The sequence below is a fragment of the Gadus macrocephalus genome, chromosome 11 (assembly GCF_031168955.1).
Source record: "Gadus macrocephalus chromosome 11, ASM3116895v1".
Lineage (NCBI taxonomy): Eukaryota > Metazoa > Chordata > Actinopteri > Gadiformes > Gadidae > Gadus > Gadus macrocephalus.
In genome coordinates this window covers 13,816,027-13,837,267 of record NC_082392.1, presented here as the reverse complement: position 1 = coordinate 13,837,267, position 21,241 = coordinate 13,816,027, and the positions used below count along the sequence as shown (strand labels likewise).

The window sequence follows — 21,241 nt, the reverse complement described above, 5'->3', positions numbered from 1 at the left end:
CAATCCAGAATACAGTGTCAATTAATAATTGTAGAAGGAAAGGAGCATCACGTATATAAAAATATACTACATTACTATTGTGTCTGCCCTTCAGGTGCCCATCACATTCTTGCCCCGGGACCGAGGGGACTACGCCCAGTTCTGGGACCTGGAGTGCCACCCTTTGTTGGACCCCCAGCTGAAGACCCGGGTCCGCTTCCAGCTCTGTGGGACGGTGAGGCAGATGTTGATAACTCATTTAAATGAGTGCCAACTTTGGTTCATATTTGTAGCTTCACTCGAAAAAGAAATGTATCATGCTTTGTTTTTAAAGGAACAAAGCACAGTGTGAACAAATGTGGCTTCATATTTTTGCATGCCTCTCCTCCGACTCGAGTGTGTTTGGGAATGCAACATTTACAAAAGTGTGTCTGTGTGTGGGGAAACTCTGCATGTATAGAAGACCAAAATCATGCATAAAAGTTAATAATGGCCAATTTCCCAACATGCATTTTAACAAAATAATTGAGGACATGCTGGTTACCGCTCACCTCTGTAGTAGGCAATAACTCCCCCACATGCAGTAGGACCATGTACATCAGTTTGTCTGCTAGAGGGCCAATGAGGGAAGGCAGGTTCTTGCATGGTAAAGGGGAACGCGTTTTCCTGCTGAGGTGGGAGCTCTAAGGCTCGTTGCATGGTTGTGAAAGAACGGTTAACTTAAGAGCCCACGCGGCAGGCAAAATATGAAATGATTTACGGCATTGTGATGGGTTAAGTGGCCGTGGTGGATTTATTCCATGTACATTGAGCTTGCTCTGACCCCCTTGTTGTCCACAGGGGAATACATTTGGACATTTCCAGTTATATACATGGGTAACCGGATGACGTATGACTACATTTCTAGGCCTGCCAGGTTCATGTTGAGTAGGCCTCGAGTTCACCGGAAGAAGCAGTTTGCACATGTCAGCTGCAGCAAGAGTTTAACTAGACTCACTCCAAGGATTTGAACTCTGTTTGCGTTACAAATTGCGTGAGGTTCGGTGACGGCTAAGTGTTGTTTTTGTGCGTGTGCAGGGAGTGAAGTCTGGGCCTGTCGAAGCGCCCCAGGAAGGAGACTGTTCTCTGGTGAAGACGGAGTCCTCCATCAAGACCAGGAAGAGGACGGAGGCTGCTCCGGTCAAGACCGTGTAAGACCTCACAATCAATATCCGCTGATCACACAAACTGGAGAGCTCTTCCTCAAGGCCGTGGGAAGATGGGAAAAATGCATGCTTTTTTGTTTTATACATTTATATGACCAGGTTTTCTACTTTTCTAAGAGAATAGGTGCAATGTTGTATGTTTTGGTCAAATAAAAGGGACATCTGTTTGCTATGTAATATGTTTTATGTACAATCTTAAAAACCAAAACAACGAAGTTCAAGTAAATTAATTAATAAAACATGTTTTTAGTGCATGTTTTCCAAGTTTAATAAATTGTATTGTTGAACTTGGACATGAAAACATGCAAGTGCGTTAAAAAAAACAGAGACTGCAGGTTTGAGGCCTCCTGCGTTAACGAGCGTGACCTGTGTTTGGCCAGGCCCGAGGAGGCGGTCCGGAAGGGGGTGTACTCCCCCCAGGACCTGTACACGTTCCCGGCCACACGGCTGGGGCAGTCCAGTACCCTGAAGGTCAACATCCGGAACAACTCCTCTGACACGCATGAGGTAAGCCGCGGCTGCACGCGCGCTACCGCTCCAGAGGGCAACGCGCAGACCTTTTTGGTTTCTCTCTCGCTCTCTCCGTCTTTTGCTTTTAATTTCTTAGTGCAGCTGGAAGTGAAATACGGTGTTTTAAAAAGCCCCCCAGCCGGCTTCATCCCACAGGACATAAATTGTCTGCAGTAGCAGAGCGCTTAATGTGAGCGCTCGATTGTCACCATTATAACCTTGACTAGTAATCAAAGTACACTTGATGAGGTGGTCCCCAGATCCTTGCTCTTGCAGAACACCCTCTGATCTCTTTTTAATGATCTCCGATCTGTTAAAGAGGCAAAGAAGGACGTCACAAAGCAGAGGTTTAACCACTGATTTCTGAAAAAACGCGTTCTTGGGTTCTATTAAATATTTACTGCTTTTACTGCAGTTTGCATGATTAAATGTGTATCCGTGTGTGTGTATAACTGTTTGGTTGGTAACGGTCATAACATAATAATCCTTAATAGTTGTTAAGGGGATTTGCATGGATTTGATGTTTGGCTTTTCTAATTGACTTGCAGCTGAACTTTGTAAACCCTAGGGAGCCCTTCCATATCAAGCACTCCAAATATTCTCTGAGGTAAGTGCAGTCCCTGTTACCCTGACCCTTATCTTTAATCGCTCTCTGCCTCCTAGACAGGAAATGTATCTGTACTATTCATTCATGCCCCTGAAAGCCTAATTATGGGACATGAAATATATACAACTGGAAATTATTTGGTGGGATTAATGTAAACTATTAATGTTAATTGTGTGTTCATTAATGTTAAATTATTCTGACTTTTATGGATTTAAGGATATAAAAGTGTACAATTCCTCTTTCTGCTCCAAGGGCCCCATTGAGACATTATTGAGGCTCGTCTGTACACACAGTGAGGCTTTAGCATGAGGCTCCTCTGTATACACAGTGAGGCTCAGGATGAGGCAGGTTGAGGCTCCTCTGTACACACAGTCAGGCCTTAGCATGAGGCTCCTCTGTATACACAGTGAGGCTCAGGATGAGGCTCCTCTGTATACACAGTGAGGCTCAGGATGAGGCAGGTTGAGGCTCCTCTGTACACACAGTGAGGCTCAGGATGAGGCTCCTCTGTACACACAGTGAGGCTCAGGATGAGGCTCCTCTGTACACACAGTGAGGCTCAGGATGAGGCTCCTCTGTATACACAGTGAGGCTCAGGATGAGGCTCCTCTGTATACACAGTGAGGCTCAGGATGAGGCTCCTCTGTACACACAGTGAGGCCTTAGCATGAGGCTCCTCTGTATACACAGTGAGGCTCAGGATGAGGCTCCTCTGTATACACAGTGAGGATAAGGCTCCTCTGTACAAACAGTGAGAAGATTAGATTAGAAAAAAAAAATATTTATCCCAAAATGGGCAATTTCGTTCAGTTTCCCATCTCACATAATAAATTACTTAATAAAAACAATAATTAGCAATAGGAGATAGACAAAAACATGCATCAAAGGCAGTCCAACACACACATTTAACTCACAATTAATTTCAGCCTGTCAGTAACAACCACCCTGCCCCCGGAAACACCCAGCAACACTGGTGTGCTCTCCACCTACTCCTGACTTATCATCATTTAGTAACCTGATGGTTGCAGGGATAAAAGAGTGGGAGTACCTCATTGTTCTTGCCCTGATTGAACAGTAGCGCCGCCCTGAAGGCATTAGTTTAAATTCTTTACTGAGGACATGGTCAGGCTGACTGATAATGCATTTAGCTTTCTGGACTGCTTGTTTGTTCCACAATGAACTTATGCTCTTGAGCTGGATGCCAGGGATCTTAGAGCAGATCTTCACAATTTTATTTAAACTATTCATGTCCTTCACTGACAGACTTTTAGTCCAGCATATGAATGAAAAAGTTAAAAGACTCTCAATGATGAAAGATTGGTAAAAAATTCTCAAAATAACTTGAGAGACACTGAAAGCGTTCAGCATTCTCAACAGGTGAACTCTTTGTTGTCCCTTTTTAACAATTACCTCAGTATTTGTATGAAATTTAAGCTGGTTATCAAATACTGTGCCTAGATATTTGTAGGTGTCTACAAGTTGGACTTCCTCCCCATGGATGACACTTGGTTTGAGCGCTCCCTTCACTTTCCTAAAATCTATGACTAGCTCCTTTTTGTTTTTTCTACATTTAGATCTAAGAAGTTGTTATCACACCAATTAACAAACGATGTCAAAGCAAGGCCATGGCTGCAATGTGGACCTTGGAAAAGGGACAGCAACGCAGTGTCGTCTGAGAATTTAGCTAGATAACTTCCCTGTTGAGAGGACCTACAGCTATCTGTGTACAAAATGAACAGGGGTGAGAGTACGCACCCTTGAGGTGAACCAGTATTCGATGTAATGGCCTGGGACAAGTGTCCATTTACAGAGACCCTCTGAGTTCTGTCTGTTAAGAAGTTTAAAAGCAACAACAGTATCTGATGGGGTAACTCAAACTCAGCAGCTAGTCTCTCAATTAAAATATGTGGCTGCATCTTATTGAAAGCAGAAGAAAAGTCTGCAAATAACAATCTAGCATGAGATCCAGGCTTTTCTAAATGTTTATACATTGTGTCTAAAAGGAAGAGTTTTGCATCATCTACACCTTTCCCAGTTTGATAAGCAAACTGCAATGGGTCAAGTTTACCACTGACCAGGGACATGATTTCATCCTTAATAATTTTCTCAAAATGTTTCATTACTAAGGATGTAAGTGCTACTGGTCTGAAGTCTTTTAGCTTTTTGGGATTTTTTGATTTCGCTACTGGTATTATAGTGGACCTCTTCCATATCTGAGGTATCTGGCCTTTCTTAGCACACATATTAAAGAGTGGAGTAAATACCACACTGAGCTGGTCAGCACAGTAACGCAGTGTGCGTCCGCAAACGGCATCAGGGCCAGCAGCTTTCATAATATTTACTCTCTTAAACAGAGTTGTTACTAGTTCCTGGGCTATCACAATGTCATTGTGAGGGACAAGAGAGTCCCTCCACATAGAAATGTTCTCAGAGAAATCAGATGATTCAAAACGTGAGTAAAACATATTAAAAACATTTGACAAATCAGGGACATCAACACCTTTAACCGTTATTGGCTGCCTGGATTCACTAGAATACTGATTTATGGATGCCATTGACTTAATTCCCCTCCATGCAGCTCTGAGATCCCCCCCACTATACCGTTCTTTGACCTTCTCTCTATATTTCATTTTGGCCTTCCTAATCTCTTTTTTCACTTCCTTGGAGACAGCTTTTTTCTCTCAAGGGTCCCCAGTGTAAAATGTCCTCTTTTTCTTATTTATCACTGATTTAAGTTCTTTAGTAACCCATGGTTTATTATTTGAGTAATGGACAGAGATCCTGGTTGGGATGACTGAGTCGACACAGAATGTAATGTATGATGAAACAGTATCTGCTAGTTCGTCAATATTATCTGTGCTATCCTGAAAACAGTCCCAGTCAGTGCACTCAAAACATGCTTGGAGAGAGGAGATACTGTCCTCCGACCACATTTTCACTGTTCTCTCCTTGTGTTCTAAGCGCATGAAGGACGGTTTATACACTGGCATGAGGTAAACACTAGGGGTGTGACGATACACTCAGCTCACGAGACGAGACACGATATTCGGTTCACGAGATCGAGACGAGATTTTAAGAAAACTACAATGACAAAATATATGACTGGACCAACAGACTTTTATTTAACCGAGTTGCACATGCATTTTGAAATGTTTTATTATAACTCTTAACATTCATGAAATTGAAACTAAAACTAAAATTTATAAAAGTTGAAGTGAAGTAAATTAAATTAAATAATTCTCTTTTTTTTCAAGTGCAAACAATATTATGTGCAAAACCAAATCAAAGTTCTACTCCATCAATACAGAGTGCAAATAGTGCAAACAGATTCTGACCAAGTATGTCACTGACAACTAGGTATTGTCCGTGTCTTATCAGTCACTCTACTGCCATTCATAATTTCCGCCGGGTACCCAAAATGCTGCCAAACAAATCATTTAAAAGTGGCGGGGGCATCTTCGACGGTAATACGGATATTTTCCGACGTCATTCTGGCTGCCTATGGCTGCTTCCCCTGCTTCCCCTCCTTCTCCTCCTCTTCTTCTTTTCCTTCTCCTACGTAAGGTTCTGGCAGGCTAGACGTATCAAAGCCGCATTACTGCCCCTACAGGCCACAAATAGAAGTTTGGATAGCTCAGAAATCTCGCGAGACCGATTTTTAACGCGACGGGTAATATCGTCAAGTTTAATCTCGCGAGATCTCGTGGCACGAGATCTCGTCACACCCCTAGTAAACACTGTTGTGATAAGAGGCCCCTAGGGCAGGCATGGGTATGGAACGGTAAGCTCCACCTATTGACCCATAGCAGAGGTCAATAGTGGTGTTTTTCTGTGTGGTGCTGCAAGTTACATATTGTTCATATGTTCTCAAAGTTCTACCCAAGTCACATTTATTAAAATCCCCCAGGATGAATTTGGGTGCGTCGGGGCAAATTTCGTCCAGTTTGTGTGTTGTGTCAGCGATCAGCTGGGCAGCAGCTGACGCGTTGGCTCGTGGGTGAATGTAGACAACCGTGTAGAATAGTTGTTGAAACTCCAGAGGGAGGTAGAACGGGCGGAGTGAGATCGAAAGCAGTTCTAAGTCAGCGGTACATATCCTCTCCCTGATTTTAACGGTGTTGCAGGAAGTCCTCTTGTTGACGTAGAAACACACTCCTCCTCCACGGCTTTTACCAGTTGTCTCCGGTGACCTGTCAAGACGAATTGGGCTTCCAAACCCAGTTAATGTCAGGTCCTCATCCCGGTCTGAGTCGTTGAGCCATGTTTCCGTGAAAGCAAGTAGACACGATTCTCCAATTTCCCGTTCGAACTTTGCCCATGATTCCAGTTTGTCTATTTTGTTACGGATAGATTGTGCGTTTGAGAGCAGTATGGTAGGGAGCGGTGGTAACTTGCGGCGATCATCCAGCCGAAGCTTTTTGATTCTCCGTCGTAGGCCACCTCTCCTTCCCCTTTTCCGGTGCTCCTGGGCCGGCTTACTCAGCTCTCGGGATATTATCTGGGATCACGCCGGCTGTTGAGGTCCGTAGCGAGAGGAGAAACTCTCTGCTGAGAGCTCTTCCTGGAGCTCCGCGTCCACCCGCCTCACAACGGGTAGATCCCGATAGTAGAGTCACCTTGATAATGATCACAAAGAATTCCAGGAGTGCTCCCGTAGTTAGCATGGCTGAATCACTGACAGTTTTCGCATTCACACACAAAATACAAAATAAACACTCCCCTAGAACAAGTTAAAAGCAAAGATAAAAATGACTAAGATACTGGGTAAACTGCTGGGTCGCACGCTGAGGAGCGCCCCGGGTAGCATGAGGCTCCTCTGTACACACAGTGAGGCTCAGGATGAGGCTCCTCTGTATACACAGTGAGGCTCAGGATGAGGCTCCTCTGTATACACAGTGAGGCTCAGGATGAGGCTCCTCTGTACACACAGTGAGGCTCAGGATGAGGCTCCTCTGTACACACAGTGAGGCTCAGGATGAGGCTCCTCTGTACACACAGTGAGGCTCAGGATGAGGCTCCTCTGTACACACAGTGAGGCTCAGGATGAGGCTCCTCTGTACACACAGTGAGGCTCAGGATGAGGCTCCTCTGTACACACAGTGAGGCTCAGGATGAGGCTCCTCTGTACACACAGTGAGGCTCAGGATGAGGCTCCTCTGGCCTCACACAGTGTGGCCTGTGGATGAGGCTCCTCTATATATACACAGTGAGGATGAGGCTTCTCTGTATACACAGTCCCGTGGCTCAATGCCAGTTGGGACGACTGGCGCCATCAGCTCCATCTAAATGATGCCACCGGGGAAGGGCTGCCTGTGAGCCACAGGTATCAGCTGTGTGGTGTTCTGGTGACTCGAGTTCAGCAGGGGCAACATGTGGCCAATGGAAACTGAATATACAATCCAGGGCAAAAGGGAGTGTTCGGAGGGGAACGGGTGGGGCGAATCAATCGACTGCCTTCATAGAACTTGTTAAACACTAAACATAACATGTAACAGTGGAATGGGATGTTTGCTTTGCCGGCCGCAGTTCAGAACCTCTTGAAGCCCGACAGGCGATGACACCTCTGTGTTTAATGTTTCTATGTGCGGCTGCTGTCAGAACTACGACCTGATGCTATGTGTGTGTTGATCAATGGCGCATGTAACAGTATTCGAGGACTTGTTGTGAGCATGGCATGTTTTTTAGTCCATACAGTGCAAGCCATAGTCATTTGTTTCTGATGAATATTGGTTAGGGTTCAAGTTTTGCTTTTCTTTTGTGCACACTGTCAATCATAATTTAGTATTAAAGGATAAGTTGCGACATCTCCAAATTGACAATGGCCTATCTTAGCCAAATTGGGACTATTTGTTAAATTCCAAATTCTTCACTACGTCCAGAAGAGGAATTAGTTGAGTTAGCAATCGCTTTCCGTTCATTGAAAATCTTTTTCAATGATTGGAAAACATTGCAAATGAGTGCCAGAAACAACACCACCAGATTGTAGATTGTTTACAAACAAACAGATAATTCAGAAGTATTTTCTGCATTGCGGCAGCGGCACAATTATATAATCAGCCACTTCTGCCTTGGTAGTTTATGAGCAAGGTAACCCGTCTGCGCCGCATCAAAGTCAGACGCATAAATAAACGGGGCCGAATTTTCTGTTTGTAGACCAACTACCATTTTTTGTGGTTATGAGTTTTGATGGCGTGTGTGAAATAAATCAGGATCCCAACTCCATGCACCTGTGGTGTCGGAGAGGGATGCATTCATGTTTCACCTTCAATGTGCCAACGTTTTGTTTTTCTGGCCTCGCTCCACAGATCCCAGCACTATCTGAGACTGCCCGTCCAGTTCAAGCCGAGCGCAGCGGGCCCTCACGCTGGACTGCTGCTCGTCCAATCAGAAACAAGTGGAGGTTTAGTCATCCAGCTCACCGGTGAGGGCCTGCCTTAAAAACAATCCAGCCCACCAACTTCCTCCACCCGCTGGCTGGCTATCCTCCTCTGTACGGGGGGGGTTCGGTGATGGTGATGAAGGGGCAGGGGAGAGAAGAACGCATTCCTGGGTCTGGGGGAGAGGAAAGCCCTCTGGACTTCATCCTCCCTCCTCGTCATCTTAAGGAAGACTCAACAATTGAACAATGCGGCGCTGGAGCCGATTAGCCGGGTCTGACCCAGACTGTGTGTACTGCCAACCTGTGGCCCCGCCCTGTCTGCCTCTCCCGATCCACTCTGGCCTGGACGCAGGTGTCCTCAACTGGCCCGTGAACAATGATTGCGTCCATTTGTGCTCGAAGCTGAATGATTTGGTCTGACTGGCTCACAATTAGTCTGCGCTGCTCTGGCATTTTAGAGGGCTAATGATTTTTGTCACTTGACTCTGGGTTTGGCATTTGCCTCAGTCCTGAGTCACAAGGCAGCTTGGTGTTGCCATGGCCCCCTGTTAGACAACAGCAAAGCACCCGTTAGGAGATGGAGGGGGGGAGGGGAGATTACCTTGATTTAGGCCCACAAGAATGCCATTGTTTGTTTGCAAACCAGGATTTTGGTTGTTTGGGAAAAGCAAGCGGTTGCTTTTTATGCCATAGAAATGTTTCGAGCAAATCTCCTATGCACCAGCTATTTTTTAACACATTAACACATAACCCTAGCTGAACCTCAAAAGATGGGATTGAAAACGAGACGTCGTTTTATCCCCGTTCCTGTGAGTCAGTATTATTTTCGGCTGATCCTTGCACGTTTGACATTCAACACTAACTCCACACAACTCTCCTGTGCCTTCCGTGCCCGCCTCGTTTCTATGGCAATTGTGCCACATGCAAGCGGTGCCTACCTGTGCGGCTGTATCAGTCAGTGCCCCCTTTTTTAACTCCCAGGCAGCCTCCTAGGCTCCCATCAGCTGGACCAGATGCCCTTAATTGAGTTATGGCCAGGCCAGCTCCAGGCAGCACTGGGGATGCTTAATAATTGTTATACATGCTAAAATGGCTTCCCTCGGTGGGTTCTTTGTTCAGCGGTTCGCCAGGCCAGCGCTGTGTGGTTACCATGGAAAAACAGTGTTGATGAACAATCGCCGTTTCAGTCAGGGGGAATCAGATCTCTATTTCCTCTGCAGGTTTGGGGCTGAGTGCCCAGACTTGCTGCTGGCTTCCCAGGTAGTTGGTATGGGAGCCGGATCCGGGTAGGAAAAACAACACTATTTCAAGAAGATGTTGGGTTGCAGGATCACACAGCTTACCACCATGGTCTGCATTGACCTATAATATTTATACATTGGAACGATAAGTCTGTGTGAAGGCCATAGATTGTCAACTTATAATATCAATGTGTTTTTATGGTCATTGTCACTAAACTGATCTTTGCACATTATTTTAAAATCGAATCTGTCATAAATATTTTGCTCTGTAAATAAAATGATATTATGAATAGCGTTTTTGGTTCCTGTACATCAGTCTATGTATGTGTGATGCTAGAGAGACTGTGTCTCTGTAGACAATGTGAAAAATGTGTTTAAAAAAAAAAACAACCAACCGTTTTTATATAAATGCATCGATCTCATTTAACTCATGACCCATATCTATGTTATGACCTTCAATCTAACTCTTACAAACCACGTATTGGATTGTTACGATTAATTATGCTCCTGTGAACGCACCACAGCATTTTCCATTCGTTTTTATTGCTTTGTGTAGTAACCAGAAACTGGTGATTTCCAAATGTATGATTGTGGTAGGGTTTTGCTTATTGATTATTCAGCCACACTTGGTGTATGTATCCCTAAACAGTTTTGGTGTGATAGCCCAAGGTGCAATAATGTTTTATTTTGTTACACTATATTGAAAAGCCATGATCCGATTTGTTTTTATTAACGTTAAAGTTATTTATAATCACACATTTTACAGCGCATAAACGAATGATAAAAAGCGCATTTAAAATAAAAATATGCGTCCCCTCTACAATAACTGTTTCAATAACTTTTTACAGTAATATGTGCATTAGATAAAATATATGGTGCATGGGTTGTAACTTCATCAATAACATGTAAAACCTTACAGAGAATCTTCTGAAGATGTCGCTAAAGCTTTGTGAACGGCGACGTGAGAGCAGGCAGGAGAATGTACAGTATGAGTGTTTGTGGTGGGGTTTAAGGGTTTCACATTGTGCTGCCTAGACTGGAAACCACTGTACTGCATTTGGACTTGACGTCTAACAACAACACAACGGCACAGACTAGAAGCAGACACAGTGACAACGCTAATGAGTGGTTGTGCGCATACTGGTAAGAAGATGGCGTTTTCTTATTTATATGCGTTGGTAACATATTCTGCATTATAATGCAATGAGCATGGGAGGACTATGATGCCCATGCTAGCTATTATGGCTAAAGGTTAGCAAAGCTGCCCGGTGCCCGGTCCCACTTCGGACCAAGCAGCGAAAGTTGGGGAGTTGGGAGCGCTTTCCATGCTGCGCCAGACAGCTAAGCTAGCGCTGCTATTATTAGCAGCCCGGCTAGCAGAGGCGTTCATCATCCAGGGATAAATCACTGTTTCTGTCATCCTTCGTAACATGTACCAGCTATTCATCACGGGGGGAATAAGTCTTTTCGTGGGACGCAGCATCTCCTGAGCGTATATTAATTACATGGCAGTAGTTTTTTGTTAACATATGTATCCACCCCTGCTGTTATTTTGAACAAAACACATAAACTGGAAGACGAATTGGGAAATGTGATACTTAAGGCTGTCTGTCATTTTACTGCGGCGATGTCAGACGCCAATTTGTCAAGATTCCGTCAAGATAGCCTTGGCGTTTCACAGCCGTGCGTCTATAGCACACTTATTACGGTAAAAGTGCTTGATGCTGAATTTAGTTATAGTACTCATTACTCAGGCTGTGCTCTAGAACTATATAGCCTATATTAGTCGCATAATAAGTAGAGTAGGGTGTTTAAAGGGCCGTTAAAGTGAAATATTAAGTTATTAATGGACAACACAACTTTGTCAGTCAATGTAACCAGCTGGTTATTTAAAGAATGTTTTTTTTCATAATATTCTTTAATATTAAATATACTTGAGGGTACTGTTCAAGAAGAGCCTGGAGAAAATATTCAAAGATCTGGCAGTTTATCAAGTACATTTTCAGAATCACTTCAAACATTAAACACAGGCAACCACAATTGACTACTTTCACCAGTCCCCCTGACCCACCATTCATGTGTTTTGGCAAGATGAACTTTTTTTTGTTGCAAGTGCTTTGTACCCTACGTAATTTGAAAAATGTTTAACCCACTACGACCTCATATCTTCATACTTTATTTGCTGTTGAAAGTATTTTGCCTGACTGTACATCATTTGGCATTTAGAATTGCCATTTGAGGTTGTTTTTGGCTTGTATGACATTTCATTATAACAGAACGTTGCCCTATAAGATACATAATTTTCTCTGGCTACAGATTTATTTTGTAGCAATATAGTCACATGAGTAGCTATAATTTGTATTGTATAGTTAAGTGTAGGCCAAGCCTGTTTTTTTTGCCTCTGTTTTTTGCCTAATTTTGCCTCTGTTCATAACAGTTTCATGATCAGAACAATTTCAATAATGCTTTCAACACAAAACAACACATGGGTTAGATGTTAATTGTTTCTCTCTTTTGTTTCCCAAATCATCCATGTCCTTTTTATTGTTATATATATGTTTGCACGATTTACATGATTCTTAAAGTAATAATTCCCATGCTTTGTTTCCCTCGTCCCCCACCAGTTTCCCTTACATGTAATAATTAAACCCTGTTCATTGTTGCAGTAGATCGGAGGATATGTGGTCCGATTCAAACTCTTTCTGTTCTGATACAATTGAACCACATAGTACGTCTGTTTCTTGTCCTGAGCTGGCCTGCTCGGGGCGGCTAGTCAGTTGGCCGCCCCTCCTTGGCCCGTTGTGCCCTGGCTCTGTCTGTACTGAATGTTTTGCTGGGAGAGCCAACCAAGTGGGACAGCACTTACCACTGAGACACACTCGCATTGTGTCCCTAGCGTCCTCTCTCAGCCTCCCCCCAGTCTCTCTCTTCCGCGCCTTCTCACCCCCAGTATGTGCCTGTTTGCCCCTCATATCTCACCCTTCCTTGCTTGTCTCTACTCACTCCTCTGCAAGTCATTTTTATGAATATTATTTTGCAATTTGTCCCTTTCGTCCTGTTTTCACTGAATTCCCATTACTGATGAGTGGAGTGCGCGCTGTTGTCTTAGCTGCAGCCATACACCGGTGTCGTTGGGAGAAAGTTGTCTACTTTTGACAAGTTGCTGTCTTAGCCTCTCCCCATCCTTTTCCAGTCCGTTGTGCTGAGTTGAGTTGTGTTTTGGCAAGGTGTGCTTTTTTGGTGCCATTGCATTCCGTAACCTGAAGCCACCATGCGAAGAATGCCAGACTTCTGAACAGTATATCTGTCTCCGTCTGGAGGCTTTGGCAGGGTATAGGTTCAGGATGAGTTGAGCAAAATTCACCATTCATTAAACCATCTCATTCTGAATCCCAGACAATTTTCCCTCTACGCCCTTTGTCTACCTGCTTGGAACAGAAACGAAAAGAGCAGGAGGTAACACAACACAAGGTAACACAACTGATTCCCACCTCGTCCGATCCTCTCCCTGCTCTTTTTCTCCTTCTACCTGGACAACGCTGCCCTTCATGTGTTGACCCACACCGCTCCACCGGTGCCGGTGTGATTGTCCATATTAACGGCCACTAACTGTAGAATGACATTAAAAGGACTGTCGCACCACGCGGCGCTTGACCTGACCCTTAATTAAAGCGAGCCAGAGTCGCCGGGGTGTTCTCGATCGGTCGAGACGTACGCCAGGGGGCGAGCCGCAGGACACACAGATGAATGATAAATAAGGCGAATCATGAAATAATAAAGCGGAAGGTTGAGACGGAAGTGGGCGAGCCAGACGGGGGTATTATTAGCCCCAGTAATGTGTTCTAGTCTGATGCCTAGCCGCTCCCCGGCTCTCCTGACTCGCTCGCTGTACAGCCGCTGCACACTTTACACCACTCTGCCAGACACGGCGCGCACACACACAAGCATTCACAACCCGACACACACACACACACAAGCACACACGCAGACACACACACACACAAACAAACCCAGACATATACACGTGCGTGCGCAGACAGACACAGACAGACACACACACACACACACACGCAGACACGCACGCAGACAAACACACACACGCTCTTTTCCTCCAGATTTTCTATAACTTTTCCGAACCGGTGTCCTACCTCTGTGTCTTTTCTTCTTATGTGTGTGTTGGATAGGATGTATGATTGCGTGAGACTTCAATTGACCGATACTGTGGAAAGAAAACGCACTGTGTGCGTGTGTGTCTCACCCTTTGCCAATTAGCGGTTTCTCACCTCCCGGGGCGAGAGGCTGGCTCATCGTATGTGAGACGGATAGAGGGAGGACAGGGCTTGTCTGCCACTGTCTCAGCCTTAACCTGAACTCTCACTCTCTCTCTCCCTCCCTCACACACACACACACACACACACACACACACACACACACACACACACACACACACACACACAATCCAAGCACACAGTATTTGTGCCTCCACTCAACTCTCTCTCCCTCTCTTTCTCCCTCCCTCTCTCTTTCTCACACACACACACACACACACACACACACACACACACACACACACACACACACACACACACACACACACACACACACACAGACAGAGGAAGAACAGTGACACGAGCTCCAGCCAGTCGTTGATAATGTGGCCTTGTCTGTCTGGGAGACCATGTGACACGCTGACATGTGACAGCATTGTGGCGGTGGAGCGAAGGCGTGAGACGGCCGAGGTTGAGTGCCAACCTGCACCAGAGTTTGTGTGTGTGTGCGTGTTTGTGCGTGCGTGCATGCGTGTGGGAGAGAGAATTTAGAGTTGAGGCACAAAGACTGTTGAGAGTTTGCGTGTGTGTTTGTGTCTGTGTGTGCATGTGTATATATGTGTGTGTGTTTGTCTTCTCCTGATGGGAATAAGAAGAGCGTATTCTAAACTCTCTAATGAAAACGGCTCTAGAGTCTAACCCACTTCTATCTAGCAACAAGGACAGCCTGTCTCTCAGTCTGATACACACACACACGCACACACACACGCACGTTAGGGAGTTACTTATATTGAATTACCACTCCAGGGATCCTTTCTCAAGCCACTGCAGAATTCATCTCTATAGATTTAGCTAAACATTCATCTTCTGGTTCTGGTGAGGGGAAGGCAGACCTCCCTCTGATCAATCTTGATAGTAGAGAGATGAGGGCAGGGGTCAGGGGTAGGCTTCTGACCGCGCCTCTTCCCGGCTTGATTCAGCCACCAATTGTATCTCTACATAATTAAGCCACAGCTAATTAAGTCAAATAAGTAGTATAGCATAAGAAATTTGATATGGGGAATTATTATTAGGATGAATTTAGTTTCTATTTTGAAGTTATTGTTTTGAAACCGTGGATCAACAAACAGCGGTGGTTGATCCGTCCGAGAGGATAAGGCGGAGCTACCACGACACCCTCGCTCTTCAACTTATTTGTAGAGGCATACTTTCTTTTTCCTGCCAATGGTGGCACCGAAAACTAAAAATCAACTGACGTTTCTGTGTGAACCAGTGGGTCGTATCACGAACATTACGCTGATATTCTGTACATGAGAGGGCTGCACTTTTGATGGAGCAACGCGTGGATGCTGCTGCCTTCTGACATATCATCCGGTGATAGACTACCCACTTGTTACTTCTTTAACCTGTGGTTGTCACCCTATTAAAACTGCCCTAAAACACAGAGAAGGTAGAATCTTCATGCATACCATGTTGAGACAATTTACAGTCACTTCCTTCCAGCTAAGCATTCTGTTCACAACTGCTGTGGGCTTTTATCATAGCTATTCCATCACAATGGTGTTCGTTTAACCACAAAGCCCTATATAAAGGCTTTAATAATTCAGTGCAACCTTTGCATTGGAGAAGAGATGAGACACAGAGAGAGGCATTTAAAATGGACGTCTGCAGAGTCGGACGCTGAAAGGACCCGTAAGTAACAACCCCCTGACCCAGCCCACCAGAATGGAGCTGATACAGGTGTGTGTGTGTGTGATTAGGGAGGGACCTTGCAGAGGAAGCGTGCATTGCCTTGGCGGGGTAATTCAACAGATGGACTCCAGAGACGGTTAACCCGAGCCTCAAAGATGTACACACTGCTCCCCATTCGGCCTGTGAAGGATTTGTGTCTGTCTGGGAACGGGCTGCTACCTTTGCCTTGCTTGGTTCACGGCTGTGTATGTATCTATAGAGACGCTCTTTGCATTTATATATATAGAATGCAGTTATTCTTTTTCATGTTTATTTACTTAGTTTCATGCCTCTTGTGTTTGTGATCCATGCGTTCGAGGTCAGGTCTTGGTTTCACGTGGTTGGCTTGCCCAAGCTTGGCTCAAGGACCCTTTACGTGAGCAGCCTTCGCTCCCTGCATTATTAATGCTGCAGACTATGACTGGGGCCACATGCTGCAACTTATGGAAAACAAAGGCTGAACTCTTAACATTTGAGCAGAGTAAGTCTCAACCAGGGAATGTGTGTTTGGCTCCCAAAAGGTTCATAATGTCTTCTCTTTTGAAATCCTGTTTATGAGCTGAACACGTTTGCATTGTGGTTCCCAATCCATCTGAAGTAGAAAGATGCATCCACTCTTTCTCCCTGATCGTATTTGTTTCCCTGTGAATGTGAAACGAGCTGGTTAAAAAGCCCTTTCTCTCTGCGACCTTGAGTGGTGCCAGGCTGCATCGCATTTCACTCCACACCCTTTTTGAATTCGTCTCCTGCCACTAACTGCCTTGCGAATACTGTCAGATTGTGTCCTGCCAGCCATTGTTGTGAACGTGGTCCGTGTTCTTCTGCGTAGGTGTGTGAGTGTTTTTGTGTGTTGTGGTTGCCAGGTGGAACAGTGACGCTAGCCAAATGCTGTTTAATTTTAGCTGCTGTTGCTAAGTTTGTCTGTGCTGCCTAGCTACGCTGGCAGGTAATCACCCGCCATCTGAACGCTCCTTTGTGCTCCTAAAATGATTATCGGTAAAGTAGTGAACACTCCTCCAACTTGGGAGAAGTTGTAAACCTTGATCACACCATGGAGTCAAATCTGATCCAATTACATCCTCCAGACTGGGGGGGAGAGGGGGGAGTGTTGGAGTGGAGTGGGTTTTCCACTCCCAGTTACTGGGTACGAGTCCCCATCTCTGTAGCCTACCTGTAGGCTTCTCAGCCTAACCTCTACCTGCTTCGATATATGTGTCTGAGTCCTCTGTAATGAAGCATGCTCTCTGTAAAGCCACATCAATAACATTTTAAAAATAGTTTTCCGGCGCATATTTGTGGCGACTAATTGTTGCTGGGGTCATGTGTGTGTGTGTGTGTGTGTGTGTGTGTGTGTGTGTGTGTGTGTGTGTGTGTGTGTGTGTGTGTGTGTGTGTGTGTGTGTGTGTGTGTGTGTGTGTGTGTGTGTGTGTGTGTGTGTGTATGTGTGTGTGTTGACCCTCGTTATCACATGACCATCTCTACATTGTCATGGAAACCTGCCACCACAATCGGCTCAATTTATTCAACAACGACGAGTGTATTTGTATTTCGCTTTAGCCGATCTGGAGATTTTTTTCAGTCGGCCCGGTGTGAGCCTGAATATGGTTCTGCTCTGTGATTTGTTGCTTTTGACTTGGACTATAGCAATGCCTACGCAACAATGCATGTCTGTTAAAAATCAATGTTGAGGACGTATCACATGAGAAGCAATAGATTTCATGTGTGTCTATGTTGAGGTGGGTTTGGTGTGTGTGTGTGTGTGTGTGTGTGTGTGTGTGTGTGTGTGTGTGTGTGTGTGTGTGTGTGTGTGTGTGTGTGTGTGTGTGTGTGTGTGTGTGTGTGTGTGTGTGTGTGTGTGTGTGTGTGTGTTGAGGTTGGTTTGTCTGGTGTGTCTGTATGAGTGGGTCGTGTGAGTGTGGGTGAACATTCAACATGTGTTAATTGAGTCTGTCAGGGTGTGCTGTTGGCTGGACTCACTATGTAATGATGGGTCATCAATATACTATGTGTGGATGTCATGTCCCATCTTCGCTGCTTGTTAGTTCATAGTGTGTGTGTGTGTGTGGGGGGGGGGGGAAGTCATGCTTGGAAGTCTCTTGGAAAGTGTCTGGCTGGCAGAGACCTTGAAGCAAAGGTTCCCTGGCTCTGTGCACACTAATTGATGAGTCTCCACGATTACCCAGAGAGAGCCCTAACATACTCCCTTTCATAACTCCCTCTTTCTCCTTGTCTGTCTCCTTCCTTTCATGTTCCTTGCGTTATCAAAGAGCTTGTGTTTACAGCCCAAACCTGCCAGGTGTGTGTGTGTGTGTGTGTGTGTGTGTGTGTGTGTGTGTGTGTGTGTGTGTGTGTGTGTGTGTGTGTGTGTGTGTGTGTGTGTGTGTGTGTTGGTTTGTCATCCAGTTTCTTCCAGCCCCCCGAGTGTGTGTGTGTGTGTGTGTGTGTGTGTGTGTGTGAGTGTTACATTATGTTATTCTTGTAGCAACATAGATAAGTGTACTGTGTTGTGTTCGGCTCATGGTAGTATTGGCTGCATCTTTAGGCAGAGAAAATGTGTGCATACATAGTACACTAGCTATGGTAAACATGTTGCTCTACAAATGCCATGTTTGGTTTAACCAAACGTGGCCAACATAATTGTTGTGTGTGTGCGTTTGTGTGTGGTTACAAAAATGCAGACTGTTTAAATAGATTATTTTGCCTTTCCATGGGAAGTTAATTTTTTAATTGCAAAAGTATGCCAATATTTAAATGTAGGTGGACAAAAAAACAAATGCTGTTCTTGATCTTGATCTAGCATGTTCCCAATTGATCATTTGGCATTCAGTCGGATTTCACCCCTGTACGGATGAGCCTTCCATAACATCTTCCAGCATGGAGGGGAAACCCAAACCTGACGCTGAGCCTTTACTTCACATTTCTGCGCTGTGTGGGTGGGGATCAGAATGCATGTTTTTTTTATTTTAGCCTGCATGTTGAATGAGGCTTTTAGGGATCAGATGGAACATATTGTTATTCAACACTTATTTTTTTGTTCAGCTAAATTATGTTAAAATTCTAATTTTTATTTGTATTAGCAAGTTGGCATGTCTGCTCATGCATGTCTGCATATAAATAAGCAAATAATGGAACACTTCTCATGAAACATTTAAATAGTCCCTGGATTTTGCAACCCTGCATGTGTTTGTGCACGTGTGTGCTGGCGAGCATCTGTCTGTGTGCATGTGCATGTGTGTGTCTTTGTGCATATTGGTGCACGTGTGTATGTGTGTGTTTGCCCAGTGAACGATAAGATGATCTGAGGTGTGGAATGCTGGGACGTGTGAATGTCTCTGCATGCAGTCTCTGAAAATACACCTTCTTACACTCTCCCTCTCTCTCTCACTTTGCGCCTCCATCTCTCCGTCTCTTCGGTTGCTCGCTATCTCTCTCTACCGCTCCCTCTCACTCGACCCCTCTCTCTCTACCTCTCTCTATATTGCCCACTATCTCACTCTTGCCCTCTCCCTCATTCTACCAATGTCTCCCTATCTCTCTCACTCGCTCTGCCATTCATTCTTTCTTTGACCTCTTCTTTACGATGAGAAATTCCTATCTATTGAATATATTTCTCTAATTATCTCTTTGCCTAGTATTTTTTATATCCTGTATACCTGTCCTTCTCCCTCTGTGTCTCAGTGTCTCTCACTCATTTACTCGTTCCATTCCACACGCTCCGGAGTAAAACAAGTTGACATTCCCCACATGAAACATTCACCTACTTTTATGCTAATTACAATTTTTGCTTTCAACTTTTTGCCTTTATTAGTGTGTGCGTGCATGCGTTCGCACATGCGTGTGTGTGTGTGCCTGTGGGTGTTTGTATGCATGCGACTGCGTTTGGTTTGTGCCTGTATGCGTGCACGTGTGTATGTGTGTGTGAGCATGTGCATGTTAGTGTGTGTGTGTGTCCATGTCTGGCCGTGTTTGTGGACTGTGGAGCTGTCAGACGTCAGTGTAGGGGGTTATAGTGGTGCAGGACAGGGAAGGTGGAATGCTTCCTGCCACACGCTGGGATCCGTTGTCTCTTACGTGGGCAGATCACAAGACCTGCAGTCTGGCTGCTGGCTGGCATGCAGCCGCCCTGCTCTCTCTCTCTCTCTCTCTCTCTCTCTCTCTCTCTCTCTCTCTCTCTCTCTCTCTCTCTCTCTCTCTCTCTCTCTCTCTCTCTCTCTCTCTCTCTCTCTCTCTCTCTCTCTCTCTCTCTCTCTCTCTCTCTCTCTCTCTCTCTCTCTCTCTCTCTCTCTCTCTCTCCGTCTCTACCTCATCCTGCATCTCTCTCTCTCTCTCTTTGGCTCTCTCCCCCTGGCCCTATCTGGACATGTGAACCTACCCTGTGCCCAGCTTGGACATTTTTCTGGCATTTCCTAAGGCATTCAAACTGTATTTTGCTTTGTATGTCTGTCTATGAGTCGGTTACTTGTCTAGCTAGTTGGCTGCTGTCTGGGTAGGCTCTCCTTCTTTGTCTCTCTTTCATCATTCTCTCCTTACCCATTGATTTGATGTGTGTGTTAACACTGCTACAAGACCGCATGGAGCTTCCTTCAGGTGTCCTCCAGTACAGCCCGGGGAATTTAGAAGTATTTCATGTGAAGTGGTGCACCTTTTAAACTCTAAACTCAGTGTGGCAAAGTGATCAATGAGCCAGCCAGAGGCCAATGCTTCATTAGCATCAGACATCGATCCTCTATTGATGTTGGCAGATTATTTCCCTCACTGATGTTATGTGCATTACACCCAAACAGTACAAAGTATGCTCACTGTTCCTAGACTCACTATCCAGTCCATAACACTAACAATCAATCCCAGACAGTCCAAGTGAAAGACAAACCAAACTTTGGCTCTGATTGGCCAGGATTTTCAACAGAACCTACGGTTAGATTTCAGAGCAGACCACACCTGATACAGTCTAACACACAATTCCCCATCCAAATCCAACTATTGGAGTCCAAGCCATACCATGCATTACAATGTCACACTATAACATGTTGTGTCAGTGTGTGCCTGTCAGTGTGTGATGGGTGGGAGTATATGTGTGTGTGTGTGTGTGTGTGTGTGTGTGAGTGAGTGAGTGAGTGTGTGTTGCGAGCGAGTGTGCATGCCAACTTGCGCGTGGGTGTGTTTACGTGCTGCATTCATGTGGTTGTGCATGCATGTGTGTGTGCCTGTCTATGTCGCCTTTTGTGTGTACCTACGTGTGTGCGAGCGTGTGTTTTGTGTTTGTGTGTACGTGGCTGCGTTCACATGGGTGTAGCAAGAATGTGTGTTTGCCTGCCTGTGTG

At 45.1% G+C, this 21,241-nt stretch overlaps 2 protein-coding genes across 2 annotated transcripts in view; both read left to right on the top strand.

The window, feature by feature from the left end:
* The window catches only part of cep192 (centrosomal protein 192), a 35,017-nt gene extending 24,801 nt beyond the window's left edge, over window positions 1-10,216 (top strand). The window contains exons 47-51 of the mRNA XM_060064697.1: window positions 95-214; window positions 1,057-1,169; window positions 1,565-1,691; window positions 2,243-2,301; window positions 8,607-10,216. Coding sequence (XP_059920680.1) covers window positions 95-214; window positions 1,057-1,169; window positions 1,565-1,691; window positions 2,243-2,301; window positions 8,607-8,739 — 552 coding nt within the window. The 3' untranslated portion in view covers window positions 8,740-10,216. The remainder of the gene's footprint in view (window positions 1-94; window positions 215-1,056; window positions 1,170-1,564; window positions 1,692-2,242; window positions 2,302-8,606) is intronic.
* A 148-nt stretch (window positions 10,217-10,364) lies between these two features.
* LOC132467530 (low-density lipoprotein receptor class A domain-containing protein 4-like) overlaps window positions 10,365-21,241 on the top strand; it is a 63,100-nt gene continuing 52,223 nt past the window's right edge. The window contains 1 exon segment of the mRNA XM_060064862.1: window positions 10,365-11,064. The gene's annotated coding sequence lies outside the window, so the exon portion shown is untranslated.